The sequence below is a fragment of the Perna viridis genome, chromosome 9 (assembly GCF_037379345.1).
Source record: "Perna viridis isolate PV_CMFRI_1.1 ecotype Kerala chromosome 9, ASM3737934v1, whole genome shotgun sequence".
In the NCBI taxonomy this organism is placed as follows: Eukaryota; Metazoa; Mollusca; class Bivalvia; order Mytilida; family Mytilidae; genus Perna; species Perna viridis.
In genome coordinates, this window is record NC_142453.1 from 28,719,147 (window position 1) to 28,731,907 (window position 12,761).

The window sequence follows — 12,761 nt, forward strand, 5'->3', positions numbered from 1 at the left end:
TCACATAAAATAGTCTTTTATTTTATTAAATAACAATGTCCTTGATTATATCAAAGGTAACAAAAATGAGCAAAAATAAATAACTCTATACATTTTTATTAAAACATTCCAAATAAAACTCTCTACTCACTACCCTAAACCTTAGGAGCACTAGTACTATGAATGTTATTAAAGGGCTAGGCATTTCTTTTCCCATAATTCAATTTTAATGCTTGATAATCCTGACATAAAATTAATGCATAATTACACAACATATCAATAACAATTAGTTAGTCAGCATCTGAAACCAATGGTGTATAAGTATAAACAAGATACATTTTTTTGACATTCATTTCTCCATGGTATTTTGAATAGTAAATCATGATCAAAGGTTGACAGTAACAGTAGTATGAAGTAGGTGGAACATGAAAGAATATAAAGTTGAAAATATTAGGTACAAGTCATTGTAAGAATCTGACAAAATGAGAAAAATCAGAAAGAAGCATGTCAAAATATAATTTCCCTCAAGGTTTGAATAAACCATTCTTTGATCTCTGCATCACTGTCTTTGCTATTTTTTCAATAGAATGTTAGATGACAGAGTTTTTGACAGAGTTATCTGCCCTTGAAATGTTCATTTTCAGTGCATTTCTATGAAACTCGATGGTCCAGCAAGATATGGAAAATCTTGTCCATTTTCCTTGTTTCTGATGGTGCAAATAGTCAAATTTCAATTTTAAAACAGTGTTTTTTTGTTTTTTTTTTCATACCATGTTTCACCTACCGCCTGATTTTTACAGAAACTGTCACATAATCACATCTTTTGCAGTTTCAAACTAGAATTTATTTATCTGGACAATTTTACAAAGCTTTAAGATGTGAGTTACATGCATAAAAAGATAAACATTTTGTTTTTGGTTAAATATAAAAACTACAAATGTAGTAAAGATCCTTACTAGGTATTACAGGTCACTTTCTGTCAGACTGAAATAGGGCTCACTGAGCTTTGGAGGTGAAAGTTGAATTACCATTACTTTGTTCTCAATATCTATTACTTAAAAATAAGGCTATTCAAGTTAATATCTTGGTTCTCAGGCCTTCCATCATCTCTTCTGAGGATCCATCATAATTTCTTCTGGCTATGAACAATGCATAAAGCACACTGATCACTTATGAGACTTTCAATAAGATATAAAGTAATGCCTCCTTCTCACACTGGTTCTCATGAAAAATGACCAGAAAACCTAAAATTAACTCTAAATGGCCTAATTACATAGTTCTTCTAGCACTTTTAAGTAACCACAAGACAAAGGTGATGACTAAAGAGTGTAGGTGCACCTACATAAGTTGCCACAAAATTAGGTTAAAATTCTACATGCAGTGACTGAATGGAACAATTATAGTTACAAGTTTAACTTGATCAGATTATGTAAGTTTTTGACACAGACTTATTCCATCTTAAATCATTACTTTTGTATGTTGTAACTTCTTTCAATAATGACTTAGAATTTTGACTAACCCTTTGGATTACTGAGGCAGGCTTGTGAACTAGTACTTCAGATATTTAACAAGCTAATGGCTACAGTTGTCATATTCACACAAAAAAATAATTAAGTAATAAACTTGATGTTATAGGTGAAACCCCTGTTAAGAAAACAGAAAATATAATGTCATGAAAACCTACTCCAATAATTATGTTTAAAATATTCTGGTAATACAACCACAGGGCTAGTTTTAGTGCCAAACCCTGACTGAACCATCAGTTGGTAATCACTTTAAACCAACTTCACCAGTGCATTTTGTAAATACATCTTTTTTAAGTCTATGAATTGTTCTATATGTTTTACAAATGTATAGTGATTCTTTCTTTTTAACTGTTACACCTGAAATACTGGCAAGATATCCCATATTAAAAGTATATATAACATATTGTCACTGGATTTGTCACACAATTTTACATAGGTACATTATTGTATTATGTATTAATATCAATAATATATCCATGTATAAACATAATTATATCCAATAAAATTCACACATAGATTTTTTTCTTCAGGAAGAAAATTATAAATTATGCATAGAGATATGACTAGATAAATCAATGGAAGACCAACTCTGAACATCATCACTGTATTTGCTGTAATAATAAAAAGTCAGCCATCAATAAAAAAAATAAATACAAAATCATAGTAACCCTATACATTCCAAAGTTTAAGAAGAACATATCAATCTTCCTTAGTCCAAAGTTTCAGTAAAGGCCAATTAATACATGTACTTTTACCCATTAAAATTGTAAACATAATGAACAGCCAGTGAAAATACATTGTGGAATTAGAAAAAAGCAGGAAAGGATCATATGTTTTTATAATACACTTCAAAGAAAGCACGATTTTTATATTGAAATAACAAACCTCAAAGAAACAAATCAAATAAAAACAAGCAAACAAATAAAACAATTCACACAGATGAAACTAGAAAAAAACTGTGAGCATAGCTCACCTGGCGAAACCCTCAACTCCCCTCCATAGAGACAATATATGAAACAACTAAAGTCATTCAGATGGAAAAACAAAATTGAATATGCAAAATGGTATCATCTGATCAGTAAAAGTTTCATGGAATATATTCTATTGTGTTAGAGGACTTCCAGGTTAGAAGATCCCTTTGGGATGACAATGTCAATGTTTGCATCAAGAAAAAGAAGGAAAACCAAAGATGCACAATGGCATCATACAATAATTAGGAAAATTTCATTTTTCAGTTGGGAATAGGACCTGGGGATGAAGAGACATACAGCATGATCACTACATACCTTCCACTTTGTGGGGGACATATAAAGATACTTTTGACTAACCGGATAATCAAGCCTGTCTATGACAAGACTAACAACTCACTTTAAATTTGAAAAAAAATTGCTATCTGACATCAACAACAGAGAAATTACCATTTACTCCTTTTAAGTTTTTAGTTTCTGATTGTTTAAGAGGTAAAGTTTGGTTATTATTGATGAGAAAATCAACTTTTGCCTTTAATCCACGACACATAGCTACAAGCTTGACATCTGGAACCTCTAACCTTTTTGCAAACCTTAGTTGTCCTCTGCAAAAAAAAAAATAAACATAAAACATGATAGTAAAAATCGTAGAACAGAAGTGTTGTAAATTAAATGTTATATGCAATGAAACCTGTATAACCAAAACCGTTACGGACTTGAAAATTGGTTTGGTCGAGACAGGTGTTCAGTTTAACACGGTACAAAATACATTTAAATTGATATATATATATAGAAACTTTAAAAAGCATCTGTATAAAAAAGGTTTTTTTAGACAGGTTTCACTGTATACCAGGGGGGATACAATGTAAATGCATATGAAATATTTAAAAAATTAACCAAAATGGTACATAAGACACACATGCCCCATTATATTAATTTGAAGTCACTGAGAAGAAACCATGCTGAGAATTTCGCAACAAAAGTTTACATAACCCTAAAATGTTACAGCAAACAGGAAGTATATACTCATATGATTACTGTATCATATCATATGATAAACATGTGATAATCAAACGATAACTGAAACATATGATAATCATATGACAATCATTTCATATGATTACCATATGTCACAAACCATATGATTCTCATGTGTGGCATATTTGGCTGTGTAGATGTTCAACAGGGTAACGAAGTGAACATATGTTACAACCTATCAAAATAAAATACTGAGGTTTTTGCAACTAAAATTTATGGGACAGACACCCTAAAAAAGCAGACAATTGTTTCAGCAAACTGGAGGTGGATATGCAACCCAGCCAAATATCTTATACAAACTACTACCAATGAAGATAAAGGAGCATATTGAATTTTAAATCATACTCATGCTGAGATTAATGAGACAAAAAGTTACAAAACCCCCCAAATAATTAAATAATTTAAAATACAACAACATTGTCTCAGCAATGAAAAAGCTGATGTGCTTCTAAGCCAAGATGCTTACACACAGTACAAGCAATCATATCAAACCTGCATACCAAATTTCTAATCTTTTTAACAAAGAGTTGCAAAGATTTTTGCTGTGAAAATTCTGAATAACAAAATTGTTTAACTTCAGGTTAAAAGAAAGTAAAAGAATGACAGAGATGAAAAGCTTACACACACTGCAATACATCAAGATGAAGCAGCATACCGTTACATGTATAGTGCATATGGGAAAGATGACCTAGCGCATAAACCCTGTATTTAACTTCAGAAAACAAACATTACAACAAGCAGGCTTTGAAGTTAGTCTCACACACTTATAGAAATTTACCTAATAATAAATCTACTCTTCTGATAATGGCCTTGTTGCATCAGAGACAGAGCAAAGAACAATTTGCACCTCGAGACAGTTGCTGGATCAGCCAACTCTAAAGCAATCTTCAGCTGTTTCATGGATATCTTGCCAGCAACAATTGCCTATAAATTTAGAAGTCATAATGTTAAATACATGTGCATATAAAATGCTCCATAGGCAATGCTTGATACAACTGCCGAGGCTAAATCTCAAACTTCTTTGGCAGGTGTGGAAACAACAACCAACATTGATATATATATATATATAAGAATTTTGAATGTGATTTAAAATTTTGCGTGACATGTAAGACTTTATACACAAAATAAATTTGCTATCATGAAGCAACATTGAAAATTTGATGCATGGTTAGATCAAGCACAAAAAAGAACTCAAAGAATTAAAAACTTCGTAGAAAACATATTTCAGATCTCAATGAGAGCAAATCTAAAAGAATGGCAGAGAGACAGGAATCTAATAACTAAGTTAGATTCAGTACATGGGAGAATCTCACTAATTCCATTTTTAATGAACTCATACATTCAGACGTGATTTCATGAAGTCAACAAAGATGAAATAGGCAAAATCAGAAGTAAATATACAGTAAAAAAATGAATTGTGATGGTAAAATTCAGATTTAAAATAGCGGAATTCCGCTAAAAAGCAGAAAAAATCAAGTCTGCACATTAACAATCTAACACGAGAGTAAAATAGGGAAATCCCAATCAACTGAGTGTAAGATAAAATTATTAAACAAGGCTCTGTGGAGTTAAAGAATTCTGAGATCTGCCATAAAGGTGTCTGGGATTCTCCATTTTGCACAAAGATAACTCTTTTTCACTGTGAGATTGTGTACCAATTAACTATGATGAAGTGGCCTAAATTTTACCGCTAATCATGACACTTCAATGTGGTCTTTGATAAGTCAGGATCAACTGTAAAATGCAGGTCAAAACAAAACAGTCACTTGGTAAGCAATATGAATACAAAAATTTAATGCCAGTTATCCTTATGCAAGTACCACACTGAATCAAAGAATTTGTATTTCTACTTACATGAGATTCATAATAATCTCCTAGTGAAGAGTAAGCACCACCAAGTGTAGACAGCCAACACATAGCTTCTTCTAATTGCATTCTCTTAATCAGCATGCCCTGCATTCTGTAGTACCTGAATTGTTTTAATGGTATCAATTAGCAAAATACATGTAGGAAAACTGTAAGCAAAGCTATATAAAGTATATCTCTTTCACTCTTCATCCGTCTTACATATGGTCAATATATATACAAACTTTCAAACAGGAAGTTGATGTCGCTTCAGTCTGATATTGAATTCCATGATATGACAAACCTACATGTACTCAAAGTTGCAGTCAAAATACCTTAAAGAAAATGTGGATAGAAAATGTGCAGATGGACATCACAATCACTGTATTGTTTTTGCAAAGTAATGGGTATATATTTGTCCCTTACAAATCTTATCTTCATCATTTTCAGCTATACTTGCATGTTTAAGAGGTATTAAAGTTAAAACGTTTTCTAAAATGTAATTAAGTCCCCTCATTTCTTTTTCAAATAGCATAATATCAAAATCCTTTCTTTTCGAATTTTTCAAATCTAAATTTGAAAAATATAGAATTATATAAACTAAATTGAAGTATTTGAGATGCACCTGAATGTAATATTGGTAAAAATGAAATTGTTACATTTTCATTGATATTTCCAAAATACACAGTGGTCTCTTTGACGAAACACATAAATATTCACTGCATTCTATTATTTCATTAATCTAAACACTGGTTATGAAGAATTTTCTTTGAAATAATATGAACATTAATCTTTTTATTCTTACCATGCAAAATCAATCTTTTGTTTTGGATACTGAGGTTGCATTTCCACAACATAGGGCACTTCTAATACTCCATCAAATATTTCGGAGAATGGGCCTTCACTTGGCTGGAAAACATATTCAAAAGGTGAAAGTTTCTTCAGACGCTTCAAAAATCTTCGTCTAAATTTAAATGACCACTTAAGCTCTGAGGTTATACATGAGGCCAAGTGAGCCTCTAGTTGAATTGTTGATTTATATATAGGACATATTTCTGTAGCACCTATACCACAACAAACTCCAGGAGTAAGGGCAACAGCCCTCAGTGAATTGCGACGAATACTCTGATCATAAGGAATGGACGGAGTGGTACCAATGAAATGTGATGTTGTGCATGGACTATATACACTTGGTACTATCTTCAGAAGGCAAGGATGTATTTTCTCCGTCAGTCTATTCAGAATGAGAGCTATACCAACTTCCTCGAAACCAAAAGTAACATTGGCTAACTGCCTTGAGTACACAGAGTAATGACATATTCTGTTGTCAATAATAACATACAGCAAAACATCAGCCATAACATTCTGTAAGAAAAAAAAAATATTCAACAATAAAATAATGTTGATAAAAATAATTTTTCAAAAGCACCATCAATTCAATATATTTTTTGAAAGCAATTACTGGTAATTTTTTCATTTATCAAGACATGATGAAATGTATAATCATTCATTTCAATCTGTCTGCTCTAAGGAGATAATTCACATTGAAAATCCAATGGCTTCTACTGTATTTTAGTGTCATTTACAGAGTTTATCTCCCTTTATTTTGAATTCTACAGTACATTCTTTATAATTTAAAATCTCTTATGAAAAGCGGTTACATGAAAAACCACATGTTAATTTTTGTTTAGTATGTTTTAAACAAAATATCAAAAATAAAAATATGTAGGTTTTCCAACTATGAATTACATTTTACACGATTCTTATATGGAGCACTACATAAGTTTTATTTTTTTACAGTTATTTATCACTAACTACACTACGAAAAGGAATGGATATGGTGAAATGCAACAAAGGAGCAAATGTACCTAAACCCGTAATTACATGTTCTTTCAGAGATCAACAAAAGGTCTTCAACAAGTGTAAACACATCTGTCAGCTATGAAAAGCCCAAACAAAAAAAGTAACAAAATCCATGGATACAGAATGATGATACTTCTTCAGAATAAAAGAAAGACGAGTTTGTGGATTCTTTAATTCATGGTTTTGAGGTTTTCAGTATACACATCAATGGAAATCTCCTTTCGTTATGTCAGAGCTTGTAGAAACTACGCAGACTTTTTGTATCGTGCTATAACTCTAACAAATAGGCTTCTGGAACAGGGTTATGTTGCTACAAGATTGAAGTCATCACTACAGAAGTTTAATTGTTGTCATGATGAACTCGTGGATTGTTATGGGGTATCAATCTGCACCATGAAAACTGATTTATTCAACGGGTCATAGTTTTCCTTTCCTCGTTTATCTACCCCAGACTTGACTTTTTATGAGCAACTTGGCGGGTGTTTCTAGAAAAGCAGAGGACAATTACCCTACCGGTGCACCTGGTCCATGCTTCCAGTTTTTAGTGGAGTCTGAGTTGCTCATTTGCTTTTGTTACTTTGTATGTATGATTTTAGTTACTTTATGTTCTTTGTTGTGTATGTCTGTTTTCCATATCTGGTCTTTGTCCCTGGATTACATTTTTTTTTATTACTGCTATAACCTTGGTTCCCTTGATTACTCTTTCATTAGGAACCAAATTTTGTGGTATGGCCTATCCAGCAATAGTACTTTCACAGTACTATTATAGACCTAGTTGCAGGATAAAGCATCAGATTTTGATGTCTTCTAATCTCTTTGAATATAGGTCTATGATACTATTACTATGTATTGTGTCAAATTATTTTGTATAATAACTTACCCCATGAGAGCCTTGATTTTTCGACGAATTAAATTTTCAATTCTAATATTTTATTTTGACATAGTATATGTATATATAACACGAACTCAAAAGATCTTTTAAAGATCCATAACCTGCATATGGAGTGTTCATAACACAACTCATACGTTATGCCAGAGCCATGTTACATGCTGGGATTGTCAGGCTATAATACGGAAAATCTGACCGCAAACCATAGTGGTGCACTGTGTTGGGAAAGATGCCACGTTCCTGGCACGTTAAAAAACCCTGCTGTGGTATTCGATAGGAGTAGGAACCTTTGCGCTCCGCCACAGGAGGCTAAATTGCCCTACCTTACCCATCCCCCTTTTTTCCAGTGGCAATCAAAATTTGACGACCCTATTAGCCTTGTGACCCATCCTTTTTTTTTCTTCATTTCATGTTCATTGTCTGAATATAGCTGAAATATTGCTGCTCGGACGTTAAACCCCAACAAACACGTCCATGCTCCCAGTTTTTAGTGGAGTCTGAGTTGCTCATTTGCTTTTCTTACTTTGTATGTATGATTTTTAGTTACTTTATGTTCTTTGTTATGTAAGTCTGTTTTCCATGTCTGGTCTTTGTCCCTGGATTACATTCTTTTGATTACCGGTTCCCAAAATAACCCTTTAAACAAATAGTAGTACAGTAAGTAAATATTAACAAAACATTACATGTTATTATGCACACTGCAATGAAACCATTAAAGCAGTCGGCTATAATATTGACGATACGTAAAATTATATAATATATTTTCCAGCGAACAAAATACACTGTAAGTGCACATGTACCAATTCCATGGCCATGGCATGGGCATCGAAATAACATCATCGCATGACAGTTTTTCATTATTAGTATTTTTATAAGAAAAAAAATAATTAAACATTTTGTTTAAATAATTAGAAACATGAATTCTTATTTACTAAGGGCTATATAACAAGGGACGGTTTAAACTCAACATTAAAAAAAAGTTAAGAAAATTATTTCACCTCGAACTGTCTGCTACAGGTGCTTCTTCACGTGAGCGTTTGAATGACAAAGGAAACTGAAGGAGATTTTTAGTTCTTAATGACAGAGATCTTAATACTTCCGGTCAAAATAAGTTGACTGTTGATACATGAAAATAGAATTAACCCATGATACTAATGCGATAGATATTTACTGGGGAGAATTCAACCGTATAAAACGTTCAATAGGTAAATCAAAAATTATTTCTGCACTAATCATTGGTTTTTAATTTTGCTGAAGCTGGATATTTTATTGTGTTATGGCTCATGCAGGAACTTGTTTTCTGTTCAAGTGGAAGTGATGCCAGTTGCCAGTTGCTCTGTATGAGCATGAAGGATACTGAATTTCACTTGACCAAAATGTTTATTCTCATGTGCTTTGTTAATTTGAATTGAGTTATTTATAATATGGACTGAGCTTAAACCAACGTCCTGTATGTAAAGAATGTTAAAACCACAAATACACAATGTATATGTATGAAAGGCGGAAAAATATTCTGACAGAAGTGATGAAATTTGTTGACGCAGAAGTAAACAGTTGTGGCAGTGTGGAGGTGCTGTTATGTTGTAAACAATATTTAGCTCGGTCCACCCAGTCTTTCCGAAGGTTCGTTGGACCATCTGATATCACTGGTAAAAATGTGACAGGACCGGTAAAAAATCGAGAACGCCAGACTGGAAGTCCAGAAAATTTCCGATATTAGTCATTCTTGATTCAGGTCAAAATGGATCGCAAAACTTGGTTTGGTCCTGAAAATTGTATGTAATCACAGGACTGAATGTCCTGAAAAAAAACAAAAAAAACTGAACCTTTGGAAAGACTGTCCACCATAGGCTTAGCCTAAAATCATATTGGTGACAGGAAAATCCTGGTATACTCTGTATGTAGCAAAATTTTATGAATAATGAAAAATTACTGATATGTCTAAAATGCGTAACCAGTACATGTTTATGTTTATTATAATACATGTACCAGCTTTTGTCCAGTAGGATTTTCCATTTTGGAATATTGTGTATTCCTAGTCATGAAAATGATTTATATTTTTCTAATATTTATTATTTGATGGGTTTTCTTTTTTTCATAGGCCTAAAATGTGTAACGAGATGTTATAGTACGTAGCTAATATTTACCATTTTCTGTCCAAATTATACTTTTTTCTGAAAACATTGAGAGGTTAACTTTGACTTACTTGACTTATTTAAGTCTCTCCTTGAGGAGATTCGGGCCGTTAACAAGTCCTCTCCATCTGTCTCTTTCGCTTGCCACCCTGGTTGCTTCAGTCCATGACTAAAATCCTAGATCTTGTCTTTCTTTTTCAATGGTTCTTCTCCAGGTTTCCTTTGGTCTTTTACCACCTGGTGTCCATGAGATGGCTATCTTTGCGTGCCTGGTATTATCCATCCGTAGTACATGTTCCAGCCATTTCCATCTTCTTCGCTTGATGGTAACACTTATCTTTTCCATGTCAGCTTTTCTTCTCATCTCATCATTTGTTAGCTTCTGTGGCCAGTAGATCTTTAAGATTCTCCTTAGGCTTTTATGGAGAAAAATGTCTACCAAGTTTTCATCATTTTTGGTCATTTTCCACGTTTCGCTTCGGTAGAGCAGGACAGATAAGATGTTTGAATTTGAAAAGAAAAAAAATGAATAGTTAAAACAACACTTAAAGATTTTGGTTAAGTTTTGAAAGATTTTATATTGAATTTGAATAGAATTTTTTAAGTGTTGGGAGGTTGAGTCGTGTACCATATTTCCCAGTACTATCAAAAAATGTGTACACAAAATATAAAGACTCAAAACCAGAGTCTTATGTGATTTTAATTCATCATCCTTGAATATTTTTTATAATATTATAGTTTTCTAATGTAAAAATATGTTTATAAATTGTACAGATAATAAAAATACTGGACTTTGATTTTGGACCATTTTGAAAACAGGAAATTGAATAAAAAATCTAATTTCCAAAAAACATTTAAAAATTAAATGAATCTACATTTTATTGGTATGAGAATGATTTACACATTTTAGACCATACCTGAAAAAAACTAATTTTCTGATCCTTACTCCAGGAATAACCCTAATTTTACCAGAAAATATTGAGCAACTGTAAAAATTAGAGTTTGAAATGTGGAAGTTCATCTTACCAAGTCAGTCATGCGTGATAGATGTTTGTAACGGTACATTATACCATTTGAAGTGTGTCTTGTTGGTGACACCTCCAAAGCATACATACTGAATATGCTTTCAGTGTGATGATAGAAAAAATAAATGAATTAGCTTTTTTGTTTTTCAGCTGATTTATTGTGTCAAATTTAAAATGATTTTTTTTCCATTATTCTTGTATTCTTTGATAAAATCTCTTAAGCATGTGTATATTTTGTTCTTTTAAAAATCTACATCAAGTTCCGTGTACAGTTACCAAAATAAGTTATTGGAACTGTTAGTTTTCATCTCATCTACAGAATGTATATTATGAAATTTCTATTACAAGTAACAATATTAGAAAAAAGTATCATTCTCTGCTGGCTCTGCAGGCCTCAGAATAAATATAACTTTGATTTTATTATCCAAATCAAAGCAAAGCTTTTAAGATAGGAAAGGCATTCTTTATCGCCTTGGAGTAAATGTATAATTGAGTCTAATATCTTTGATGTGTCATAGTTTTTATGTAAAATATTCCACCTTCTAAAGGGAACTGATATTGTTCCAAAACTGTACAAATTATGTAACTTAAAAAACAGGATATTGATGAAACTGCTTGTTGAGGGTAAAATGAAATTTCAAGTATGAGGAAACTCATGGTACTCACTTTTATAGGCAATGCCTACTTCATAATAGTTATATTCTTACTGAGTGTGTATTTTCTGTACTTAATTAGGGTCATTATCTTGTGTATAAGTCTTCCTACTAACCCCCCAAAAATCATAGTTATTTCTTAGAACAATCCTGGTCTCTCCCTTCTGTTAATGACATTATGGATTGCACCGTTCTATATTTTGTTCATATTTATACTATGGAAGTACATCTTTCATTTGAATGTCATTTTCCCATCACATAACTGAAATATCAATTACAATGCTTTCAGAAATAAAAAGTACTTGGATGTCTTCAAGATTCATTAAATAGAGTACAGTACCTTAATTGATCTGTGCAACTATTATTGCAATCTCTCATTAATTATTGATCAACTAAATAAGCAGTCATCAATCTGTCAAACCGATCCGTGAAAATCAGTGATTGCTTGCTAGACTTGACTTATCACATTGACTGCTGATTGATTCACATATTTTATGGAAAGATTTTTTGTTTTTCTTACTTATAACAAAATTTACTAAATTGTATTACTTTAGACATAACATGTAGATTTAAAATACTTTCGTATTTATTTATTTATTTATTTATGTACATGTATGTAATTGAAAATTATGAATTTAATATTTAGAGTGTATACATAATGTTAAGTTATAGTTACTTTATATTTGATTTGTTTCAATGAAAATTTTGATATTTAGATAAATCAATCATCCTTCATTGTTAAACATACATGTACATACAGTTAAGGCATATGAGTTTTGCATTCAATTATTTGTTCTATTATTAGCTGTGCATTTATGTTAATTTGTTGGTCTACTATTT

The 12,761-nt window shown here is 31.9% G+C and overlaps 2 protein-coding genes across 4 annotated transcripts in view; one reads left to right on the forward strand and one right to left on the reverse strand.

Annotated features, from left to right (window-relative positions):
- On the reverse strand, positions 1 to 12,522 carry LOC148607649 (uncharacterized). 3 transcript variants are annotated; one of them, XM_088546627.1, is made up of 5 exons: positions 10,315 to 12,522; positions 6,162 to 6,721; positions 5,366 to 5,480; positions 4,290 to 4,435; positions 1 to 3,078 (listed from the first exon to the last, which is right to left on the reverse strand). In XM_088546627.1, exons 2-5 carry the CDS (start codon positions 6,713 to 6,715, stop codon positions 2,895 to 2,897), a joined length of 999 nt encoding a protein of 332 aa, XP_088402753.1. In that variant the 5' UTR covers positions 6,716 to 6,721; positions 10,315 to 12,522; the 3' UTR covers positions 1 to 2,894. The 3 variants fall into 3 exon arrangements, with proteins under 3 accessions (XP_088402753.1, XP_088402751.1, XP_088402752.1); XM_088546625.1 differs by lacking the exon at positions 10,315 to 12,522 and adding an exon at positions 9,107 to 9,155; XM_088546626.1 differs by lacking the exon at positions 10,315 to 12,522 and adding an exon at positions 8,792 to 8,933.
- LOC148607650 (uncharacterized) overlaps positions 9,191 to 12,761 on the forward strand; it is a 26,865-nt gene continuing 23,294 nt past the window's right edge. The window contains exon 1 of the mRNA XM_088546624.1: positions 9,191 to 9,313. The gene's annotated coding sequence lies outside the window, so the exon portion shown is untranslated. The remainder of the gene's footprint in view (positions 9,314 to 12,761) is intronic.